Source organism: Episyrphus balteatus, chromosome 1, assembly GCF_945859705.1.
Source record: "Episyrphus balteatus chromosome 1, idEpiBalt1.1, whole genome shotgun sequence".
Classification (NCBI taxonomy): domain Eukaryota; kingdom Metazoa; phylum Arthropoda; class Insecta; order Diptera; family Syrphidae; genus Episyrphus; species Episyrphus balteatus.
In genome coordinates this window covers 154,793,795-154,819,823 of record NC_079134.1, presented here as the reverse complement: position 1 = coordinate 154,819,823, position 26,029 = coordinate 154,793,795, and the positions used below count along the sequence as shown (strand labels likewise).

General features: G+C 30.6%; 1 protein-coding gene across 3 annotated transcripts; it reads left to right on the top strand.

Moving 5' to 3' along the window:
* Positions 1-2,339: 2,339 nt before the first annotated feature.
* On the top strand, positions 2,340-24,128 carry LOC129905344 (endoplasmic reticulum metallopeptidase 1-like). 3 transcript variants are annotated; one of them, XM_055980815.1, is made up of 13 exons: positions 2,370-2,462; positions 16,284-16,486; positions 16,563-17,076; positions 17,297-17,471; positions 17,537-17,742; positions 17,806-17,960; positions 18,068-18,448; positions 18,545-18,725; positions 18,785-18,969; positions 23,054-23,300; positions 23,367-23,466; positions 23,533-23,821; positions 23,881-24,128. In XM_055980815.1, exons 2-13 carry the CDS (start codon positions 16,445-16,447, stop codon positions 24,058-24,060), a joined length of 2,655 nt encoding a protein of 884 aa, XP_055836790.1. In that variant the 5' UTR covers positions 2,370-2,462; positions 16,284-16,444; the 3' UTR covers positions 24,061-24,128. The 3 variants fall into 3 exon arrangements, with proteins under 3 accessions (XP_055836791.1, XP_055836790.1, XP_055836789.1); XM_055980814.1 differs by lacking the exon at positions 2,370-2,462 and adding an exon at positions 2,547-2,691; XM_055980816.1 differs by lacking the exon at positions 16,284-16,486 and having other exon boundaries at positions 2,340-2,462.
* Positions 24,129-26,029: the final 1,901 nt, after the last annotated feature.

Genomic DNA, 26,029 nt, shown 5'->3' with positions numbered 1-26,029 from the left:
CATAAAATGGTATGATAACGAAGAAAAAAATAACAAAAATAATAAAAAATTATTAAAATTATTTTTATTTTAAGTGGAGTGATTGAATATAGGTAATTCAATATAAGTTCAAGTGACCTCAACTCCAAAAATTAATAAAGCGTTTCGCCCAGGTACGACAGTAGGCTCATCGCTTTATTAATTTTTGGAGTTGAGGTCACTTGAACTTATATTGAATAAAATGGTAAGATTTTGTGACTCAAAGGTTTTTTTTTACCTTCAATTCCGTTTAACCAATAATTTTACTTAAACATGGAATTTCTTAAAATGTGGAGTTGTGCTGGGATGCTTTTCTAATCATTTCTTTGGGAACAGAAATGACAAAATTCAAAATAGTTTATATTAAGCGTTAAAGTCAGGGATTCAAAAACAATCTTTTTCTTGTACTTTTTATGAGCTTATTTTTAGAAAGCCGCAAATTCCTGCGGTTAGGTACTTTGGGCAAATTCAATTGCTAATTTATTTCACACAGAGTCGCAATCAAAATATTTATATCCATTTAATATTGAAGGAGACAAGGTATTTCGTAATATTTAACTCTTTAAATTTAAATTGAATCGACTCAGTAAGAAACTTGTTGCAAAAAAAGTCTATCAGCGGTTTAAAAAAAAATTCTATTCTCTTCATTCCTATATATGTGTTTCTTTTTAGTTTAAATCAAATTAAATGTATGCACTTGAAAACTTTGGATATTATATGCTTTACCTTATTCTTAGGAGAGATTAATTACAAATCTCATTTTGACTGGATATCTTACATATTTCGAATTACTTTGTGACAAAGTTTGGAGGCTTCCAGTTAAAAACGGGAATTTCTGAAATATTAAAATAGTTTTTTTAATTGATAATACTTTTCTTTATGTACATTGAGGTGAGCATTCTAAAAAGATTTGAAATTTTTGGATTGGAAATACATATAATTTTCGTTATCTGAAATTTATACTATTTGCTTTTTTTTTGAAATCTTGGTTTTCGGTATTGATTGAAAATTACAATATTGTAAAGAAAATTTGTTTTTATTCGTGGACTGTTAACTAAAATTTTGCGTATTATAAAAGTGTACCACATCATCTGACTGATGAGCCCAACTGTTGTTCCTTTGAAGTACAAACCAATAAAATTGAATTTATTTCAAACTGTCCACAAAACAAAAAATTATTTTTTTGCATCATTCTTTTTTGGTGATAAAATTCACTAAAGATCTTGTTTCTTGCCTTTAAAGAACGAATTTTACATTTTTTCTCATAGTTTTACATTAAACAAGGTTTTATGAAAAAAAAATTAGAACTTTGAGCAACCCAGTCATACATTTTATTTTTTTTATGACGACAATAGCTGCTTTGCACTACTTTTTCAATATAGCAAAAGTAGTTCAAAGTAGTTTTAAGTACTAAGCAGTAGATAAATGTTCCCAAAGGAATGCAGCTAATGATACAGGTTCTTTGTTTTTTTTTTTTTGATTTTGTGGGGGCCCGGGGCTATAGCCCCGGTTGCCCCGCCCTAAATCCGGCCCTGAGTGTTGCCATGTACTTTATAGTATTTTAGGAAATTTTGTATCTTTTATATTGTTTTTCATTTTCCTTTACGTGTAATAAACTTTTATACCAATTTGTACTTATTAATTTACAACGACAGCCCAAGAAATCATTTTTGACCCCATGCATGGATTTGCCCCAACTTCCCCTATCTCCAAACAACTTCTATTATTTTGCCAATTTTTTTTTTTTTTTTTTTTTTTTTTTTTTTCAAAAAATATTCAATAGTCAATGTTTACATTTTTGTCTGAGCAATAATATTTTTTCTCTCTCAAAAAAAAAAAAACAAAAAAAAATATTTAAGTGCATGATTAGCAATAACCTAAAAGTTCGTGACCTACAAACTATTATATTCTTTTGTTGTTGTTTCCATTTTATTGTGCTCCACAATCTGTATCTTGGTTGTTAGTTTAACTTCTCTATCTAAATTTAGATTTTTAGATACATTTCTGTCAATGCAAAATAAACCAAAAGAATATGTATAATATGTTTTGGCGCTGGCGCTGTTAACTTCTAGACTCTGAGTTAGCCGGTCGGTGTGTTGGAGGCAGCGAATGAACATTGTGAACATAATAAAAACTGATTGGCGCTCTCCAACTCTCGTTTTTTTTTTTTTAAAGGCCCAATCATCCATCCATCCATCAGCATCCATCAGTTTAAGTAGCAAAGTAAGATCGCGATGGTCATGCTAATTTTCTAACTTGCTAGTAGTTCTCTCTCGAAGTAATTTTCTGATTTTTTTTTTAATCTGAATAAATAAAAAAAAAACATCTTCGCGCTCGTTAAGTTATTTTTGGACAATTTTATTTTGGCAAAAAAAAAAAAAACGAAATAAAATTGTTTAAAGCTGACGGCACAATTTTAATTAACGCACCTAAATATTTATAAGGTAAAAAATATCGGAAGAAATAAAAAAAAAAAACTAAACTAAAACGAAACAAAAAATACTTGTTTAAAACTTTGAAACTCTTGAATAGAAATACTTGTTTGTCATCTCAAATCATGCAAAAATGTGATCAAAGCATTGTGATAATACGATAGTTTGCTATATGATCATTATAGTGACAATCGCGGCTGCTACTGGTTGATTGAAAAGTACAATTCAAATTATCTTTGAGGTTGAGAAATTGAATACTTTTAGATACATTTAGATCAATTTTATTTTATAGTTTTGAGTTTAGATGTTATAATACCTAGAAGGTGCTATTCTATCAATTTAATTTTATAGTTCTTGAGAAAGAGTGTGTGTTGTGTTGTTTTATGTAAACAATGACGCCCGGTCTGTTATCTAAATAGATATGAAAAAAAAGTTGATTGTGTTGGCAAAATATTTAGTGAAAAAGCATTGGAACATGTTTTTGAAATGAAAAGAAAATTGTTTACAAAAATAATACGTATCAATATTTTTGTTTAAATTTTAAATATTAAGTGAGCAGTTTTGTCTATATTTAAACCTACCTAAAAAAATGGAAATTAACCCAAATCATTACATTCAACTTAAAAAATAATCCCACACAAAATTATCGGAGCATAAATCCTTATTCAAGCTTCATGTTATTCAAAAGTCTTGTCTTTTTTTATAATCCATTGATATAATAAAAAAAAAAAGAGTGGATTTTATGACAATTTATCACTTTACGGAGTTAATTTATTCAATTTTTATTCACAATTTTGCGAGTTTGTTCATTTAGTTCCTATTATAGTTTTTTATTGTTGTTGGTTTTATTTTGCGAATTCTTAAAGAAAAAAATTACTAATTTAGCATTGCCAACATAAAAGTTGTGTTGTGTTATTGTAAACTTGTTTGTGAGTTAATTGTTTTTAAGATGAAAATACGGCATTATTTGTTTACATCAGTTTCCTAGAAAAGTGATACTATAATATTGATATCCATTTCTGTGAAAATATCTCCAATTTTTGCCACTTTATTGTTCTTTGAATAAATAAATAAAAATATTTGAGCGAAATAAAAATGTCTGTTTTCAAAAACTTGTGCATTGTAAATAAAGTCCTTTTCTGCAATAAATTTATCTCTTGATTATCACACTGGTCGGCAAAAAACTAAAAAAAAGTCGGAAGCAAGAACTTTATAAGGTGATTTTGATTGACTTTAGTGTGCTGAATTCAAAACTGTTTACACATTTTTTCTATCACGTCTAGTTTTTGAGCTATACTCATCACTATTTTCGCTATAAAGCTTCAAAAACTAATTTTTAATTGAGTTTTTTTTATGTTTAGTCAAAAATATATATTTTCCGTAATATGTTGCTCTTTATAAGTCCAAATCAGAAGACGCAAGATGGAATTTGATTCAAAAAACCATTCATTACTTTGAAAAAAATAATCAAGATTTTGAGATATCTATCATAAATTTCTTTTTTCAATATCTTTGAGAAAAAAAATAATTTTGAAAAAATATAAATACCTTTAGGACGTGTTGATATGGCGTTTTGAGATTGCATAAGTAGTTTTACAAAAAAAAAATAACGGTGATGTAATTCAATGTCTAATGTACCCAAAAACACGCGTTTTTGACCTATTAATATTCAATTATTTCAAAAACGTGACGTGCCAGTGAAATTTTGACTTCAGATTCGGACTCAGCACACAAAATTCCTCTCGAAAAGTAGGGTTTGGTTCTTGCTCTATATCCGTTGCCGACCAGTGTTATTAAAGAATATCCGGACGTAAGCAACATTATGCTTTTAACCTACTTCCAAAAAGCAGGAGGTATTCAATTCGTCTGTATTTTTTGAAGTGAAAACTTCTTTAGTATCGTAGTGATTTGAAACACGATGGAACGAAAAAGCGACAGGAAAAATCAATTGATTATGACTTTTTTGTTTTATTAGATAGATGAATGAAATTTATACTGTAGATAGGTAATAGAATAAACTATAACTGTACAAAATGTCAATTAGTTTTATATTCAAAATCCTGAGATAATGGTGAAGAGATGTTCTTTTTCTAAACACGTTAAAAATTCATTAATCAGTTTTTAAAAAAATGGTTTTTCAAAAAAAAAAATTGGAAATATGTTTAAAAAACACCCAAAATTGATATTTTGAACATTTTTCTTAATTTTTAAACTAAAATTATTAAAACTTTTTTTTCACAAAAATTGCAATATATTTATTGCGATGAATTTTTGTTTTATAAAATGTTGGTTTAATAAAAAAAAAAGTATGATTCCTTTCAATCGAAGCGTTGCGACTTTCCACTTCACTTCATTGCTGTCGGATGCAATCTTAAAACAAAATCTACTCGAAATGGGATTTTGTTTATATTTTTCTTATGACAGTGTTAAATCACTGGGAAAAGGATTTTTGCCGCAATTTGAAGATCTTGATTCTTAAAAATAGAATGTTTAAATTTTGTTGTCTTATGTTCAAGTGTACAAGTCATTTTGTTCAATATGTTATCTTAGTAAATAAGAAAAATTTTAAGTAAAATATGAATTCCACACGCGCTAAAATATTTTTATCAAACAGCTATCAAAACTTTTTCATCCAAAATTCGAAATAAATCTTCTCGGATTTTTTTTACTTCTAGCCTACACACAACATACAAATATTAATACATCATCTCTAAATAACCATTTGAATTATATTCGTCGTCTTCTTGACACAATGAAGACCTTGAAATGATCTTTTATCTTCAAAAAATTCGATTATAATCAAAGTGTAATTGATGGACAATGTGGTGATATTTTATATTTATTTTTTTTCGGACACTTCAACTTTATAACAATATTTCCCATGTATGCGCGTCTTCATGCCATGATGAGACAATCACTATTTAAACATTGAATAGCATCAGACATCATCAGTTTTTGTTATGATGAATAAGTTGAGAGATTGTTTAAAGATGATTTCAAATTCTTATATAGGGGTGCAGCCATATGATTTTAATTTATTGTCTGTGTCAAATTAACCGATGACACTTCTCTTAATAAGTTTGTTAACTTAGCTGAAATGCTGAAACTAATCAAACAATTATTAAGATAGTATAGATATGATCAACTTTTGATTTTATTTGATATCATAAAATATTCTATACCATCAATCTGAAATGATTTATTATTACTAGTTGCAAATATAATTACAATTTAAAGTTGTTGCGATCATCAATAATTAAAAGTTATTTAAAGAATTTCTCTTCATTTAATATTCAAAGAAAACAAACTTAAATAGTCAATAAATATGCAGTAAAAATCCCTCCCAAAATGTTTTGTATTTACGTAGACTCTAGACACTAGACACCAAAGAAATGACGATATGAAAAAAGCAACAAAATGACCACTATAACCATATTCTTGGTGTGGGTGTTTTTAGAATATTTTAAATCTTATATTTTTTGAATTGCGATATTGGTACCATAGAACATGATAGAATGCGGTAAAACTGCGCGTTGCAATTCTGTCTGTCTGTTCGAACTTGAATCTAAAGACTAAATCACTGAAATTAGGAAGTTTAATAAATTGACATTATATTAAGCTCATTTATCTATGGATACAATAGATAGATAGAAACATGAAAGCCATAAAACTATTTTTAGCCATAAAAACCTTAACGCAGTCAGAATTGACTGTAATTATTTCAATCGGTACTTTCAAAAGCTGTTATACAATATTTCATTTTATTTTATTTTAAAGGTTTAAGATTTCTACCAAACACCACATGTATTTTTTTATGTTTTTCTAATATTGGGTATCAAACTTCGGGTGCGTTTTACAAAAATTAAGCTCATTTGTAAAATATGTGTAAGAGAATTTATTCGAAACTTTGATTCGGAATATTTCAAAAATAACATTGTAATTTGTTTTAATGCATTTTTTTTAATGCATTTGTTTTCATTGACGAATTAAAACAAAAATATTTATTGCAAATAAAAATATTTTGCATTAAAAAAAAATTAATGCGAATATAAATTGTATGCATTGAAAAAAAAAATTAGGTAGGTAATGCAAATATTCGTCTAATACAACTATAATATTTAACCTTATGTACGATCAAATAGCCAAAATTATAAGAAATTAGACGAGTATTAAAAAAAAAAATGTTTAATACACACATTTTGCATTTAATTTTATTTTCACTGCATAAAATTTTTATTTGCAATAAAATTTATTTTAATGCAAAATATATATTTTATTTGCAGTAAAAATTTTATTTTAAATGTAAATATTTTTTAGTTGCAATACAATTTTTTTTTTAAGCAAAGTTTTTTCAGTTGCAATAAATATTCTTCTTTTAATGTAAAGTTTTTTGTTCAATTGATATTCTTACAATCCTGGTTGTTTGTACGGATACGATACGCTTGGTCCTTGTGCCACCTCGTACTAGGTTATGGTTGAATTAAACAAAAAAAAAAAACAGGTTATACTTGAGTAGCGCGACTATAATCTGGTGTAACCAATTTTTTCGACCATTTGAAAAATTATGGTGGCCCGAAAAAATTTTTAATTTCTTACCAAATTTTTTCGGGAACGTAAGTTTTGCCCGGAAAATTTGAGCCCGCGGCAACGTTTGCCCGCAGAAAAATCAAAAATTCCAAAGACTTAGTGCAAAAAAAAGTTGGGTTTTTTTACGATTGCCCGCGTTGATTTTTTCGGGCTAGCCAGTACTTTTTTGGAAAAGTAGTCACTACTATTTAGTACTAAAAAAAAAAAAAATTTTTTTTAAGGTTTTTTCTCAAAAAATCGAGTTTAGGAAAATTTTGGAAAAAAGTGGTAAAAATTTCTTTAAAAAAAATTTTTTGGCCTTAAAAAGTGCCTTTTTGGTGAAAAAAGTTAGAATCTCTTAATAATATCGAGCCCTGATAAGAACTCGATATTTGTCCACACCTCCTCGAGACGAAGGTGAGGCAAAATTTCTCAAAATCCACTTGCTTAGGTACTTTTATTGAACGAGAAATTGTCTTTATGCACCAAATGCAATATTTGTACTTAAGCATCTGGGTTTTTCTTAATTTCTTCAGTTGTGTGTAGGGCTTCGTCGAAGAAGGAGCTCTTGTTCAGAGCTCTGGTCTTTAAGAGATATTATTTCTTTTTTCACTTTTTTTTGCTGTTGAAGAAGGACTAGTTGCACGGTTCTTGACTGGAAATACTCTCTTAAGAGATATGATTTCTTTTTTCACTGTGGGTTTTTTGTTATTTTAGTCGTGTTTTATTGGTACTCAGTATTTTACTGAGCAAACATTTTATGCTGTTAACAACAACAATTGTTAACAGCATAAAATTTATTTATTAATAATCGTTACTGTTTAAGGGTAAAAAATGTATACGTTTAGAAAAAAAAATGTCTTTAAACCAACGAATAAAAATCTTTTGTCTATCCTTAGCAGTCATTTCTTGTTGTTTCCCGTGCAAAATTTTACTAAGCTAAGTAGGTACTGAGTTGCCAATAAAATACGGTTTTTGTCATGATTTTAACAGTTGTTTGTTTTTCATTTTGATATTAAAAATAATATCGGAGGGATAATTTTTCTTTCTCTTTTGTTTTTATTTTTTGAGCATTAATAATTTCCATGATGTTAAGTGAATGTTTTTATGATAATTTAGTTCTGCTGAGAATATAATTCAGTCTATGTCTTGGAATAATTTTGGTTTCTACAAATCTATTGGATAATCGAAATAAAAGTTCGTTCTTGTTGATTCTCATGAACTTTTATGACTAAAGTTAAGACAAAATACGAAACTTTATTGTTTAACAGCGCGCTTTTTTGAAGGCAAGGTACTTTTAACATAAAAAACTGTTGACATTGGCGCCTGCCAGACGACTTTACATACCCTAAGCGGAGCAACGAAGTTGCGTGAGCGGGACAGAGGACCCAAAAAGTAAAGTTTAAATCCTGAGAACCCGCGAAGCGGGCCAGGCAAGGTACTTTTTACATAAAAAAACTTTTTACATAAGAAACTGTGGACATTGGCGCCTGCCAGACGACTTTACATACCCTAAGCGGAGCAACGAAGTTGCGTGAGCGGGACAGAGGACCCAAAAAGTAAAGTTTAAATCCTGAGAACCCGCGAAGCGGGCCAGGCAAGGTACTTTTTATATAAAAAAACTTTTTACATAAAAAATTTTGGTTTCCACAAATCTATTGGATAATAATTCGAAATAAAAATTCGTTCTTGTTGATTCTCATGAACTTTTATGACCATAGTTAAGACAAAATACGAAACTTTTTTGTTTAGAAGCGCGCTTTTTTGAAGGCAAGGTACTTTTTACATAAGAAACTGTGGACATTGGCGCCTGCCAGACGACTTTACATACCCTAAGCGGAGCAACGAAGTTGCGTGAGCGGGACAGAGGACCCAAAAAGTAAAGTTTAAATCCTGAGAACCCGCGAAGCGGGCCAGGCAAGGTACTTTTTATAAAAAAAACTTTTTACATAAAAAATTTTGGTTTCTACAAATCTATTGGATAATAATTCGAAATAAAAGTTCGTTCTTGTTGATTCTCATGAACTTTTATGACTAAAGTTAAGACAAAATACGAAACTTTTTTGTTTAGAAGCGCGCTTTTTTGAAGGCAAGGTACTTTTTACATAAGAAACTGTGGACATTGGCGCCTGCCAGACGACTTTACATACCCTAAGCGGAGCAACGAAGTTGCGTGAGCGGGACAGAGGACCCAAAAAGTAAAGTTTAAATCCTGAGAACCCGCGAAGCGGGCCAGGCAAGGTACTTTTTACATAAGAAACTGTGGACATTGGCGCCTGCCAGACGACTTTACATACCCTAAGCGGAGCAACGAAGTTGCGTGAGCGGGACAGAGGACCCAAAAAGTAAAGTTTAAATCCTGAGAACCCGCGAAGCGGGCCAGGCAAGGTACTTTTTATATAAAAAAAAACTTTTTACATAAAAAATTTTGGTTTCTACAAATCTATTGGATAATAATTCGAAATAAAAGTTCGTTCTTGTTGATTCTCATGAACTTTTATGACCATAGTTAAGACAAAATACGAAACTTTTTTGTTTAGAAGCGCGCTTTTTTGAAGGCAAGGTACTTTTTACATAAGAAACTGTGGACATTGGCGCCTGCCAGACGACTTTACATACCCTAAGCGGAGCAACGAAGTTGCGTGAGCGGGACAGAGGACCCAAAAAGTAAAGTTTAAATCCTGAGAACCCGCGAAGCGGGCCAGGCAAGGTACTTTTTACATAAAAAAACTTTTTACATAAGAAACTGTGGACATTGGCGCCTGCCAGACGACTTTACATACCCTAAGCGGAGCAACGAAGTTGCGTGAGCGGGACAGAGGACCCAAAAAGTAAAGTTTAAATCCTGAGAACCCGCGAAGCGGGCCAGGCAAGGTACTTTTTACATAAAAAAACTTTTTACATAAGAAACTGTGGACATTGGCGCCTGCCAGACGACTTTACATACCCTAAGCGGAGCAACGAAGTTGCGTGAGCGGGACAGAGGACCCAAAAAGTAAAGTTTAAATCCTGAGAACCCGCGAAGCGGGCCAGGCAAGGTACTTTTTACATAAAAAAACTTTTTACATAAGAAACTGTGGACATTGGCGCCTGCCAGACGACTTTACATACCCTAAGCGGAGCAACGAAGTTGCGTGAGCGGGACAGAGGACCCAAAAAGTAAAGTTTAAATCCTGAGAACCCGCGAAGCGGGCCAGGCAAGGTACTGTTTACATAAAAACTGTTGACATTGGCGTTTTCTTTAAGAGTGAATAGACCTATTAATCTCTTTTTGATTCTTTGGTTGCCCTGAAAAGGGCAGATTGGTACTAATGTACAGTTTGTTTGTTTTTTAAGCAAGGCTTAAATTATGTCCTATACTTTTTAGGAAATCAACTTTGTCCATTGATTGGCGGGTCAGCAGAACTCTTTGTAGTCTTTTGTTTCTTTGTTCGGTTCTTGTTGTTGGGCGCCGTGCTTTTGCCCTAGCCTTTTCCAGTTCCATTTTTGCCATTATGGTTTCTTTTGCCAGGTCTTCTGTGATTTTATAAACACCAGCATGCCGTTGGCCAACAACCACCTTTAAATATAAAAAAAATATTAGGAAAAATATAGATTTAAAATTTGTATGAAATATTTTACCTTTAGGCGGCGATGCCATGCTTCGACGCAGTTTTGCGTTCTTGGAAAGTGCGTCTGCGAAGCACTGTCTCCGGTGGTCCAGAACCATGTTGGGTATTGGGGAGGGCGAGATGTCCCTACGTAAACACGCCGAAACCATTGAGCAACTTCCCTCGACTCTGCAAATTGAAGTGAAGAGTACAACGCAGAGAAGTAACTCTTCACTTCGTCGGCAGGCACGAAGCTCAATGCTTTCAGCATTTTTATTTCGGAGGCAAAGCTCTCCTCTCCCCCATACTTCGTGGAATAGCCCAGATCCCGAACTTGCCGCCATATAATTTGGCCAAAATGAAAAAGGCAGCCTTGACCCCTCGCGTCGGGAAAACACCTGGCAACAGATGTTATAATTGCCTTCTCAAAGTCTGACACTACGACTCTTAGCCGTAGTGTCAAACCGAAGTCACTTGCGATGTTCTTCAATTTTTCCCAGAATCGCTCATAGGCCACTGTTGTCCTATTGCTCATAAGGCAATAGACAAGTGGCACGACGACGCCATAGAGGTAGCCATGGACGGAAAAAAGCTGTCCCATGATGGAAGGCGTGACAGCAAATGTCCCGTCAACGAGCCAACACTCGGCTTGAGCAAGGTACTCAACGGTTTTTTTCGTGCCGAGGATGATGTTCTTCCCGGCACTGTAGTCGTCCTCGCACAAAACGAAGTTTTCCCCATCTACGAACCTCAAATGCTGAGGAATATTAATCTCCTCCAGAGTTTCAGGCTCTTTGAGGAGGGTAGCACGAACTCGTCTTATTTTTTGTTTTTGAGCTGCCTTAGAAGGCAAATGTACCCGACATTCCTCTTCAGCCTGCACCACCGTTTCGCGTATGACCACGCTGGGCGGGATTGGCTCTCTTGCTTTGGTTTTTAGGAAGGTGTTGGCCTTATGCACCTCCTTCTCAAAAGCCTGGGGAGCATGGCTATGGTCAGTTTTTGACGTAGACGTCACCAGGTACTCCCCATCTCTTTCGACCGTCTTCATCCGGGCCTTACACCGGAAATTTTTGCGCTGTGCGCAACTCCACAGGGAATGGTCATCAAATTCCCTCTCGAGATGGAAGAGGTAGCCATCTCTACAGAGTTTGATCTTCCCTCTGCATGATTGTACTACCTAATTAAATTTTTTGTTTTTTTTTTTTTATTATTTAATACCAAAATTTATCATGTTTTAAATAAAATAATGTGTGAAATATAGTGTTAGTATGTTTGTGTTAGTTTAAAAATTAAATAAGTTCAAAATACCGAAAAGTAAAATGTTAACATGCACAATGTTATCTTAAACTTGTTATGATTATTATAAAAAAACAAGCTTTAAATTATATTTGTTAGTGTTTATATAGCATAATATTATAAAATATATTTAATTAAAATGTGAATGTATGTGTACTTACTTATGTGTGCTACTTATTAACTTACTTGAACAGCATATATGTATTTTAAAAACCTAACATCGATATTTAATAAACGACACTACTAATCCAACGTTCTTATTAGTCAACGCACCAAATTCTGAAAATTTGCGTAAACTCAGTTTAAAATAATGAAACGAAAAAGAAAACATGATTTAAGAGTAAGGAATAAAAAAAATAATTGCAGCACATGTCACTTTAGATAAATTGAATTAAAAAATAAATAATAAGATAATAAAAAGAAAAATTTTTTTCGCGAGGATTATGAATTTATTTGGAGCGAAACGTAAGCAATTAAGAAAAATAGCCCGAAAATCACAGTTTGCGTAGAGAAAAAACTAAAATATTCTGAGTTTATGTTCTAAATAAGTATTTAAATTTTGTATCAAAAAAGAATTCCCATAAAGATATGTACCGATATCATAATATCACTTTTAAAAGATATAGCATTTGTAGATTTGTTAAAAATATTTACCTACTAAAAGGTGAAATAATTTAACATCTGACTTTAATATAAAATCTTTAAAAAATTAAAGTTATTTTAAAGCAATTTTTAAAAATATCAAATAAAATTGTTGAATTTTAAACCAAAATTCATACAATTTTATTTGATATTTTTAAAAATTTCTTTAAAAAAAATACTTAAAAATTACTTTAATTATTGAAATTTGTATAAATTGATTTTCGTGTCAATTTTAAGAAAAAAAGCCCGAAAATCACAGTTTGCGTAGAGAAAAAATTAAAATATTCTCAGTTTATGTTCTTAGTAAGTATTTAAATTTTGTATCAAAAAAGAATTTTCATAAAGATATGTACCGATATCATAATATCACTTTTAAAATAAATAGCATTTGTAGATTTGTTAAAAATATTTACCTACTAAAAGGTGAAATAATTTTTCATCTGACTTTAATATAAAAACTATAAAAAAAAATAAAGTAATTTTAAAGTAAATTTTAAAATATCAAATAAAAATGTTTGAATTTTAAACCAAAATTCATACAATTTAATTTGATATTTTTAAAAAATACTTAAAAAAAAAACTTTAAAATTACTTTAATTTTTGAAATTTAGGAAATTTGTATAGATTGATTTTTGTGTAAATTTAAATTTAAAATTATATAAATAATATATTATTTATTTGTTACCACGATTATTTTACTTTGGGTGAAAAAAAAAGTGTGGCGTGTATTCTTGTCCTTAGTGTTTTATAAAAGAAAATATATTAAAAAAACACTTACCTGGGCAAAATGTGACATTATAGCTGCTAAGATCACTTAAGACTTAAAAAAAAACTCAACACTGAACACTGTAGGTATACTTAAAAAGCACTAGAACACTGTATATTAAGTTTGAAATTTGAGTTCAAGATCGACTTTGGTTGTTCGATCAATGAGAATTAACAAGGACGAAGGATGCAAAAATAAGGATTTATCCCTTTTTTTTGGACATTAAATGCGATTAAAAATTACAAAACGTAATTTTTAAAATACTAAATAAAAATGATTTTTAAATTTTTTTTTTGAAAATATGAAGCTTTCAACATCTTAAATAATCCTGTACGAACAGAATTTTAAAAAATTACATCATTTTCAAGGGATATACTAATATATACATTATTTTTCGTAAATTGTATTCTAAAATTTATATAAATTACAAAATAGCATCGTAAATTTTATATATACATAAATTTATTTTCCCCCAGCTCTTAAAAGACTCCATGATGAATCCAAAAATTTTTTTTTTTTTTAATTTATGAAACTTTTGTACAGTTTTAAGCTATATTTTAGGACTATTAACAAAAACATTGGTCGATCCGATCAAAAGATATAAGCACTTTAAGGTAACCATGTTAAATTTTTTTTCGATTTTGTTCAAATCAAACATGGAAACTATTTCGTATTAATTGCTTATTTTTTGACCAAATTTTAAAAGTTTTATGTTTAAATTAGTTCAATGATCTTATTACAATTCTTTTAAGACCATGAAATCAAAAATTTATAGAGTGGATTTTGAAATATTAACATTTAAATGGCACCATGTCGAAGAATTTTTCTTTTGATTTTTCAACTGTGAGTGAACTTCAAACGTCATTTACTCGGCTTTTTTTTTTCTTTGTACCGCCCCCGTTTTTTGATTGGTTGATTTACAATTTATTTTAGTCACTCGATTCCATGAGAATCAAAAAGATTCAGATAAACAACTCGTCGTTCAATAAAAGTACTTAAGCTTTTGGTTCTTCCCAAAAATCTTCAATTGTTCTTGGGTTCTTTTAAGAACTTAAAAATATTTTTGGAGGAGATAGTAAACTATTTTTTATTTATATTTTTTAATTTTTTTATTTATTTTTTAATTTTTTTTTTAATTTTTTTTATTTATTTTTTAATTTTTTTTATTTATTTTTTAATTTTTTTTATTTATTTTAAAATTTTTTTTTATTTATTTTTGAATTTGTGAAATTAAAAACAAATCTCTTATAGATCCTTTGAAGTCCTTAAAAGAACCAAAATATCAGGATACGTGGCGAACTGGCCACATTTTACCAAAACGGAAGATCCTTAAGTACTTTTAATTGAACGACAAGTTGTTTCTCTGAATCTGCGTGATTCTCATCGAATTAAGTGATGCTCCTCATTAACAAAGTACCGCCTTCGCTTTTTGATTGGTTGATTTACTATTATCAAAATATTTATTTTAGTCACTCGATTCCATGAGAATCAAAAAGATTCAGATAGACAACTCGTCGTTCAATAAAAGTACTTAAGCTTGTCGTTCTTCCGAAAAATCTCCAGTTTTTGGGTTCTTTTAAGGACTTAAAAATATTTTTCGGAGAGGTAAAAACTTTTTTTATTAATTTTATTTTATATTTAAAAAATTTTTTTTTATTTATTTTTTAATTTTTTTATTTATTTTTAATTTTTTTTTCTCAAAATCATTATTTTATTAAAAAAATAAGCACTGTGGCGTATGTGTAATATTTTTTTTTGTGATGCTTTTTACTTGTTTCTAGACAAAATTCACATAATGGACACTATGAATCTATTTGATTACATAAAATGATTTTTTTATCTGAGATGGGCCTTTGATTTAGATGTATATAATATGTGAATTCTTGTAGCGCCTAATGAACTTATTTCAAAACAAAATGCTATAACAATTCAGTTATTTTAAGTATTACTGGTTCTATATATCTATCTATAATCTATACCTCTCCACCAACTTTTAGCTTAATCGGTTCAGCCGGTCTTCAGTTATAAATAGTGTAAATAATTCGACTTTCTTTTAAATACATATGTATGAAAATAACTTAAAAGTTTTCAAATTTAAAAAAAAATGTGGGTTTAATAGTAATCAAGTAAAAAAACTGAATTGTGATTGCACTTTTTTCTGGAATACCTGACATTAAAAATGATAATATCAGCCAAAATGTAAAACTAAAGAACACGTTTAGGTTTTACCAGAAAACTAACAGAAAATGCACAGAATTTTTGAACATTTTGAACAGTTTAGGTATTTCTAACCTTTCTAAAGAAAAAATTCCAAAGCCATCCTTTAAAATATTTAAAAAAAAAAAATTAAATTAGTTTAAAAAATAAAATTATGATAGTGACGACAAAAAAGTATGGCTTCATCAGTACTTATATTGCCCATAACCTCGTAAAATTTTCGATTTTGATTTTTTTGCATATTTGGAGTAAGGGCATTGTCTCTGATTTATTCTCATTTATTTTTTTAGCCTAGGTCTTCAAATAAGTCAGAAATTTCAAAATGTACTTTCGATTTTTTTCATTTTTATATGCAAATTGCGATAGTAGATTTAGTGTTTCCCTCTATAACTCAGAAGTTAGAAAAATGTAGTAAGGGCCTTTACGAGATTATGGGCAGTATAGTCCTTTTAAGTTCAAGCATGAAAATGAGAATTAAAATAAAAACCTTGCAAATTTCTTTTAGAAACATTTATCAAGGTTATATTTTCTTTCCAACCCCACTGTATATTTATTTTAGAATTGCAATCTCGATGATTTTATCTGTTCTGGTAAGCAAACGTAATCAAATGAGCCAGACTTTTTGAAAAAAATAAACACAATTATATATTCTTATACAAACACACTCAAGAAAGAACAATTAGATAACGTCCCCTAAGCACCTTTTAGGTATAGGTAGGCAAGGCAACATGTTTTAAACCATTTATACCACAGTTTTCAGATATTATTATTGTCTATAACGCGTGAGAACTAACTCCATTCAGCGTACAAATCAGCCTTCAGCCCAGTGAATCTTCTAGTCAAACATAAAATTGTATATAAAAAACTGTCATGACATCATAAGTGAAATACCGCCCAACCTCACACAATCCAGTATGAATTCAACGAGATATAAAAAAGTTACTACCAAACCTGCTGTACGCTTATTTATTTTTATATAAAACTTTGAACAAAATGTTAAAAAAACAAAATATCTTGAAATTTATTTTACAGGCGGAATGCGAAGGTGAAATGCGATACAGTAGAGTATCGACTGGCAATAAAAGGAAGAGCCGCCGCGTAGGATGGTATTGGGCTCTTCCTTTCCTTGGTTTCTGGGTACTACTCTATTTCGGAGTGGTTCTACCAATTTACCATCATTTACCTGAAGCACTTAGCATTAAGGACGAACACATTCACCATGACAGATTTATTGCCGAACGGGCTGAACAAACTCTGGCCAAATTGGAGGCTATTGGACCAAAAGTTGTTGGCAGTAATGCCAATGAAGTTGAGGCTGTTAATCTTATTGTAAGCGAAGTGGAGAAGGTGCAGAAGATTATGAACAAAGAATTATTTACATTGGATCTTGATATTCAAGAAGTTTCGGGAGCATATGTTCACGGTGAAATGGTGAATATGTATCAGGGATTACAAAATATTGTTGTGAAGTTTGCATCAAACTATTCAAATAGTTCATCATATTTACTTATAAATACGCATTTTGATACAAAACCTGGATCACCTGGTGAGTTGGAATTATGCAGGGAGAAAAAATTACGCCAGATTCTGGTAAATTTAATCATAATATAGTTGAATATACCAGAAATATAGTTAAATATACCAGAAATATAGTAAAATTTACCAGAAATATAGTTAAATTTACCAGAAGAAACAGTTATCCCTGCGTTTTTTCTCGCTTTGTGTTGAAGCCCTAAAAAAGTCTAATTTTGTGATTCTTTGGTTAGGTTCCGGAGATGCTGGAGTAATGGTTGCCATTATGCTCGAAGTAATCAGGGTTCTGGCAGTTGGCAGGCAGACATTTGACCATCCGATAGTGTTTTTATTTAATGGAGGGGAAGAAAACCCTCTGCAAGCCTCACATGGCTTTATAACTCAGCATAAATGGGCTAAGAACTGCAAGTAAGCTGATGACGAAATTCCTTGTTTTGAAGTTTTTTCTAACATTGTTCCCTTTTTCTTTCAAGAGCACTTATAAACCTCGACTCAAGTGGAAGTGGACACCGGGATCTTCTCTTTCAAACTGGTCCCAATAACCCTTGGCTACTCAAGTACTATAAGCAAAATGCAATTCATCCATTTGCCAATACTATTGCCGAAGAACTCTTCCAAGCAAATGTGATTCCATCCGACACTGATTTTAGGATATTCAAGAACTTTGGCCGAGTTCCAGGTAAGACATTCAATTCACACCCACAAAACCAAATCTAACAGTTTTTTTCATATTTTTTTTCAGGCTTGGATATGGCCCATACCTACAATGGTTATGTCTATCATACGAAATTCGATACGATGAGTATAATTCCGCAAGAAACGATTCAAAACACCGGTGACAATGTTTTATCCCTCGCTAAGGCTTTTGCTAATGCCCCAGAGCTGGAAGATCCTTCGGCAAGTATACAAAACCCTATCCCCAAGGGCTTATTTCCTCACCATCATCAGTGTTTTATAGTTCCCCAAGTATTAACAAGACTCTCTCTCTGTCTCTCTTTTAACAGATATACGCCAAGGGACACACAGTCTACTATGATGTCTTTGGAAAATATCTCGTCTACTATACCGAATCGCAGGCAGAACAAATCAATTACGTGCTTTCAGCTTTGACACTTCTAGCTGTGGTTGTATCCCTGTGGGCCATGGCCAAAGTAGGTGAAGTGTCCTTCGTTAACATCCTCGGTACATTCTTTTGTGTGTTTTGTGTGCATGTTATTGCTTTTGTTCTGGCTGTTGGACTGCCAATTTTGTTGGCAGTTGGATTGGATTTGTTGGGATTATCAATGACATGGTTCACCAATAAATGGATGATTATTGGTCTTTATGTGTGTCCAACATTGGTTGGATTGGGTATTCCTACAGCAATTTATATTAGCTCTTCCAAGGTTTGTATTTATTATATAGTGCAACAGAAGCAGCATTTTAATCTTATTTCTATTTTAGAATGAAATTAATGAATGTAACTTTTGTTTATTTTTTAGGACAAATTGAATATTTCATTCAAGACTCAAATGGTGCTTCATTCACAATGCATTTTGTTGACCATACTTTTATGTGTTGGAACATACTTTGGAATAAGGTCGTCGTATTTGTTGATGATAACTGTTTTGTTCTATTATATTCCTTTGGTTGTTAATTTGGTGACTTGCTTGTTTAAAAGAGGTAAGAATTTTATTGGAGTCTTGCAAAGTTTTCAAATTATTTTTTTTTTTGTTCACAAGGATATCAATGGGCAATTCTGGTGGTTGCATGCCAGATACCAGCATTTGCAAGTGTAACATACATGTCGTGCATATTTTTCATGAGTCTCATACCAATGATGGGACGAATTGGATCGAAGTATAATCCGGATTTATTGATTGGAGGTGTTGCATCAGTAACAGCACTGTTGGCGTTGGGATACATTGTAAGTACCTCTATGGAAGATTTTATTACGATGAGATAATAGATGAGATAAGTTCTAAATAAGCCTAAGTATAAGTGTTGCTTAGGTTCCAAACAAAAATGCGATTGAAAAGTCAACAAAAATCAATCATTAAAAATGTTCACTGGGGAGTATACGTAACATTTTCTTCGAATGACAAAAATGAAAAAGTTGATAGAGCAATTTGTATAAACTGCTATAAACAAGTCGTTATTAATTTCAATTAGAGATAACCTGGGCATTAGAATGTTCCTCATTTTTAACACGGCTGAATATTCTTGGAAGCTCATTTATTTCAAAAAAGGTTCTTATTTTGGTGGTTTAAAATTTTTGAGCTTCCAAAATAAATCGTCTTTTTTACTTGAACGTTTCTTTATCGTGTATAATTTAATGTGTAGCAATTGTTATCTTGCCAAGTTTATTTTTATGATCCACCTTTTTCTTAAGAATTACATAGATAAACAAAAATTTCTACTTTCTTTGTTAAAAGCCAAAGATTCTTCATCGAAAATTTAGAAAAAAAAAATGAAAAGTCGTAGGTGCAAAAATAATCAATTTTGTTTTTAATTCTTTTTTTTTTATTATTTGAGAAAAAAAGCAGTTTTTTATTTGTACGCCAAAAATTAAATAAAGAGAAATAATTTATGCTAAAGAGAAATACAGAGGAGGTACATTACATGCATCAAACTTGATAATAGTAGCTTTAATTATTTTATACACAAATCTGGTGAATGTATGTAAATTGAAATACATACAAAATTTTAAAACCATAAAATTCGGAAAAAACTCTTTTTAAATGCCAATTCAATAGGATTAAAAAAAAAAAACAGGATTCAAATTGATTTCTTTATTGATGCGTTTTTTTTTATAAATTTGAGTAGTTTAAATGAAAAATAATTTTGTGTACTAGTTTATTATTCTAAAAACTTGCTCTGTTATTGCAGTTTTCAAAAAAGTATAAAAGTTCAAAAAGTTGACCGAAAGATATTACAAACAATTTGAATTCCACAAAACAGGGTTTATCATGAATTGGAGTAGGTTGGGGTAAGTGCGCGCACTTTTCACTTAAAGGCGAAATTGTGAAGATTCTGTAAGAGATATCAGCATAAAGTTTTTTACATTTGATAAACCTATATTTTGGGAACAAGAAAACACAAAAAAAAGTATTGTAGTATAAATATATCATATGATTCAAAACAAAAACCATATGAAGTCAAAGTGCGCACTCTTGTCCCTAAGTCAGGGTAAGATAGCGCAATGTCTTGGGTAAGAGCGCGCACATAATTTTGATAGGAATCTTGACAGTTTACGGCTACTAAATTTCTAAAAATTTAATGTTATACTAAGTTAAACAAAAATTTCTTTCAAAAGTTCCAAGTTTTCACTAAAATGAATGAAAATATTAAAGAAAAAACAAATTAAGTTCAAATACAAAAACTTAAACTTTATTTATAAAACGAAACAAACAAAAAAGGTTTCTAATTAAATCAGAGCCTTTCTTTTTTGGAATTCATGAATAATAGCCTTCGTTTCTCAAGATTCAAGTTTAAAAATTCTCTGTACTATAGATCAGATTAAAAAAAGAAAAGTTTAATATGGGGAGAAGTGCGCGCTCTTACCCACAAAAGGACTGCGCGATTTTACCCACAAAGGTACTTTTTTTCTATTTATCAAATTTATAATAAAATAAAACTAATTTTTGACTAAAATCAAATATAAATATGCACCATTCAAAAATATATGCTAGTCTCTGTATCTAATGCTGCCACGCCGACGCCACACACTTTTCCAGCACAATTTTTTTTTTTTAGCCGGGTTTTTTCAACCCTCTTTTAAAATAAAATGGAGATATGCACACACTCGCGAAGATCGTCACTTATTGACGAATTACTAAGCGCTGATTTCCTCAGTTTTCGTTTTATTTTTTACTTGCGATATAGGTACTATATATCAAGTTATGCATTCGTACAAAAAAAAAAAGTTGAGATAACATTTTTCCATGACATTACGATGGTAGACAATGCCAAAAAAGTGGGTCCCGGAAGTCCGTCTGTCTGTCTGTATAAGGAGCTACAGCCTAAACGGATGGACCGATTAATGTCAAACTTGGTATGTAGCGTTATTTGGCGACTCTCCAGAGGGATTTTTGGAATTAATTTTTTTGGACCAAAAATAACGGTACTTGTCATATACCGATTTTAGTAAAATTGAAATATCTTGAAAACGGCTCCAACGATTTTGTTTAAAAAATTCAAATGTTAGTTTTAAGCTAAGGTCTATCGTTTTATGGAAATTTTGTTTTTTGAAAATCATTATTAACGGTACCTGCCATAGAACCGTTTTTTTCAAATCCTCTTATCTCCGAAACTGCATATTCGATTTCAACGAAACTTTTTGTGAAGAATCATTTATACAATTTAAATATAAACCAAAAATAAAATTTTCAAAAAAATAATTTTTGGATTTTTAAAAAAATTTTGAAAATTTTTTTTTGAAAAATCAAATTTTCGAAAACGGGACATTGAATTTTTTTGAAATTTTGTTTTTAGATGTTGATTAGTGATTTCTACAAAATGGCATACCAATTTTATTTTAAAACTTTTTTTCCAAAAAAATATTTATAAAAAATTAGTTTTTTAAAAAACGGCTCTAACGATTTTGAAAATTTTTTTTCTAAAAATGCATGTTAATATATCAATCAAAACTGCATACTTGTTTTGGCAGGCAATTCAATTTCAGATTATATTTTAATTTTTTTTTTAAACGAATTTTATTTTTTTTTCCAAATTTCTATATAAAAAGTCTTAAAAATTTAAGCAACTTTAACTCTAAGAGCAAGTTCGTGCGACCCAGTCGTGCATTTTATTTTTTACACAATTCGAGAAATAAGCAATGCGCGCTCTTACCCACTGCGCGATCTTACCCCAAATGACTCTATAACACATTTTCTCGAACTGTTGTTTGTTTGTTTTTAATTTTTTTTTTTTTTTACAAAAAAGTCTCTATTTGTTTGTTGTTTAAAATTTTGAAATTTTTTAGCTTTAATACTTTTTTGAAGACTGCAATAACAGAGCAAGTCACAACATACAAATTTTGTTTTGAGGTATTGCTTTACAAAATCAAGGAAATCATAACATAATTTTAAACGATAAATTAATATCGTAGATGAGTCGAAAATACATACATAAATACGGCCAAAGTTTTCAATTACTCGACGTTTTGGTTTTACTAATATGAATGCACGAACCGAAAAGTTATAATCATTTTCATCAAAAAACAATACCGACTTCCATGGTTTTATGGTTTTTTTTAATAGTTCCTATGGCCAGAACTGAACGAAGAAATTAGACCACATTGCGGTAAAGAGTGAAAAGTTGAAATTCATAATGAACTAATTGAAACATTTATAATTTAATTAATTATTTCTGAAATTCCATAGAAATTTCCTAAAATTTAGAATTACTTTCGAAAATCTTTGCAAAACCGGCTTCCGCAATTTTTATAAAATTAATCATTTGTTGGTTTTTTAATTGTTATTAAGAAACGACTTCAATGAATATTTCTTTACGAAAGCGTTTAAATATCCGTATTATTAAAATTAAGACCAATTGTTTAAGACATCCTGTTTCAAAAAAAGTTGCTAGTAAAATTTTTTTGGGTTGTTGTTACTTTGTTAGTATTGATACCCAACTTCAAAAGACCTAAATTGCTTCGTGTGAAAATACCTGAACTTTTCGGATTTTCTTTAGTTTTTATTTATGCTGTAATTTATGTATGTAAATTAAAATGAATCGAAATGTCTATCGACAATTATATTAAATAAATAATTATTAAAAACAGAAACTTCGACTTAAAAAAAAAGATTACGCATACGCCACAGTGACTGTCACTTTTAAGATCTAAACTGAGAGTTAAAAAAAATGGCTGATAAAATACTACCTTCCACTTAGAGGTTAAGCTTAAATCATTGTTATATTTCTTCTGTGGACCTTAAAGACTTGATATTTCATAATACATATGTACATATTTATATTAAAAATATTTTAAATTTTTTTCTTTCTTTAAGATTCCACTCCTGAACCTATTCCGGAAATCACTCGTAATAATCACATCTCTCTTGACCATCACTGCCATTTTCTTTATATTCACTGTGACACCAATTGGATTTCCATTCCGAGAGGAAACCAATGTTGAACGATTTCATCTACAGCATATCCGGAGACTATTTCACGAAGCTGATTCATCAATTAGTCGCAATGATTCCGGATATTATTTTGATCTTCAAGACCGACGGCAATTTAGACATATCAAAGGTAATTTTTGCATTTTTACTTAATCGCCCCCTAAAAGAAGGGTTTTAATAAAAATCCTAATTTCAGATGTTTTCGATACATCAAAATTAGCAGACATGTCTGAAGAATGCAACAAACATATATTCTGTGGTTTTCCTGTTTTTAACCATCGCTGGAATAAAGCAAAGTAATTTTAATCAAGCTAAAATAAAAAAAAAAACTCTGATATAACAATATTTTATAACACTTTTAGGGTTCTATCACAATGGCTTCCTTCTGACGATAACTCAATACCTGGATCTCCAAAACTCACTTTACTAAGTAAAAATGTTACTTTAAACAGTTCATCAACTATTCGTTTCGATTTTGAACTAAGTGGACCCTCTCACATGGGAATTTATCTAAATCCACTAAATGGATCGAAAATAATCGAATGGTCCTTTTTGGACACTTTGCTTCGAGATAAATGGAATCCACCTTATTTCGTTTATTTCTCAATGGGAAAGGATAAGACTCCTTTGCAATTTTATGTTCTTCTTGAGGTGAATTAGATTTTTAATTTGTTTTTAAAGAATTTCTTGAAAAATATTCGATATTTCAGAACCAAAGTTATATGGAAGAAACAAATAGCACAATTCCTACTTTAGAGCTAGGAATTGGTGGACATTATGTTAGCTTTGAACACACACGAAGTCTGGCCAACAAAGCATTCATTCAAAGCTTCCCACCATACGCCTATGTCATGGAATGGCCAAGTTCCTATGAGCGCTGGATTTACTAAAACAATTGTTTTCTAGTTTGTAGTATTTTATACGCATAATAATTATATTTATAACAAAAAAAAAAAAACTAAATTTAAAAAAAAAATAAATTATTGATGTCGAAAAAACTGATTGTGTTATCGATTAAACCCGCATCAAGGATTCCGCACAAAACCCATATATCCTTCGCATTTATATTGTTGCGGTTTATCATTTTGTGTGTGTGTGTGGTTTTGCAATATGTCGTACCTTTCTTCTCTCCTGATACTCGAAAGCGCTATATTGGTCAGCTTATTCTGTCATTTCCGGTTACACTCCTTCTTCGTCCTACTTCAGCTGATTCTGATATGTTTACATGGGAACCATTAATCGTTTGTCCTTTTTTCCATTCATGCATTCATTTAAAGGCTCCTGATGAGTTTAAATGTTAAACGGAAATGACTGTAAATTGAAAAGGTATATGGGTAGGTATAGTATAAAGCCCCTGACCGAGTTTTTGTTTCTTGGAAATACCAGTAGGTTAGCTATATGATGACTGCGAGAGAGAACAACATGGGGTTGGCCTCATTAGCCAGAAATATTGTATCATAACCTCAGAAAACTGGTGGACATTTATGAAATATGATTGCGTTTTGGAAAATTGTTATGCAATATTATGGATGGAATTCAAATGCCAACGAGCCAGTTGGTATGCTAATTAAATTCGAGGCAGATTTAATGATGGTTTAGTTAATGAAGTTGAACTTGTAATGGTTATATCTAAAACGCAGGGTAATAAAAGGTAATGCATCGTTCTGAATGAATACGAAAGTTTCGGTTTTTTTGGTTTAAACCTAAAACAATACATACTTTTTGAAATAGATATTTGTTTTGATTTTAATTGGACCCAATCAGTTTTGATAACATTTGAATCAGTCATTTTTAAAACCTCATATAAATGATAGAATACAAATGTTGCAGGAATGAATTATTGCGATTTATTGTATATTTGGGGTCTCAAGTTTTTCGACAAATTCTTTTCAGTGTATATGAGACACCGCTAAACAAATTAGAGGGAGGCAGGGGCGAATGCAGGGGGGGGGTGCGATTTTAGCTATTGCGAAGATGTATGTATGTATTTCTCAAAGAAATTGCCCTCAAAGTCAAAAATAATCATGGACAAGAAAAAACGATCAGCCTTCAAAAATTAATATCTGAGCAACCAAAAAAGATATCAACAATTTTTAAACGCAGTTATACAAGGATATTTACTTCAACCAAGATAAACGTTAGTTTTAACAGAGAAATTATCGTTAACATGAGTAAAGGTATGCCACAACAAGTGTACGAAGGGGTACACTATTTTTGACCAATAACTCAAAATCTGGTCATACGATTTTGTTGTGACGTGTGACCTATATGAAATATTTGTTCAGGATGTCAAAAGCAAGCTCTGTGCGAAATATTGGAGAGTTTGACTGAAACCACTTTTTCATAAAAATAATGCGGGGTCCTTCAAATTTTATTTTTGGGACCAACATTAACGGTATCATATTGGTCCCAAAAATAAAATTTAAATCTCTGCCATCTAAACAAGATTCGAGAATTGCATTTTATTAAAAACGGCTCTTAAGATTTTGATCAAAATTTATTTAAGGAACTGAATTATTAGTTAAGGATTTATTCGATTTTTTTAGCAACCGTAAACTGAAAAGTAAGTAAAATTTTCGAAATTTTTTTTTTTCTTTGAAAATGAAATTTTTTGAAAATGGTTTGATCAATTTGTTGGTAATTTGTTTTGAAGTGCTGATTTTCTTAAAAATAGCATACCAATTTTTTTTTGAAAAATGTAAGAAACTTTTATTACTGGGTTATTCATCAGTGGTTTGCCAAAAAAAAAGCTCCACCGTTTAGGTTGGATTGAGATAAAAAAAATCGTTAAGGAAGGGGGAGGGGGACAAAAATTATTAAAAATCAACGGTTACACTCACAGTTACTTGTTATATTTAT

What these genes read in the sequence shown, in the direction of transcription:
- LOC129905344 (XM_055980815.1), top strand. Translation starts at nt 16,445, where the DNA reads ATGAATTCAACGAGATATAAAAAAGTTACTACCAAACCTGCT. An exon ending in AAATGGGCTAAGAACTGCAA is followed by an intron (nt 17,472 to 17,536) that starts GTAAGCTGATGA and finishes TTTTCTTTCAAG; the next exon opens with AGCACTTATAAACCTCGACT. An exon ending in CAGAGCTGGAAGATCCTTCG is followed by an intron (nt 17,961 to 18,067) that starts GCAAGTATACAA and finishes CTCTTTTAACAG; the next exon opens with ATATACGCCAAGGGACACAC.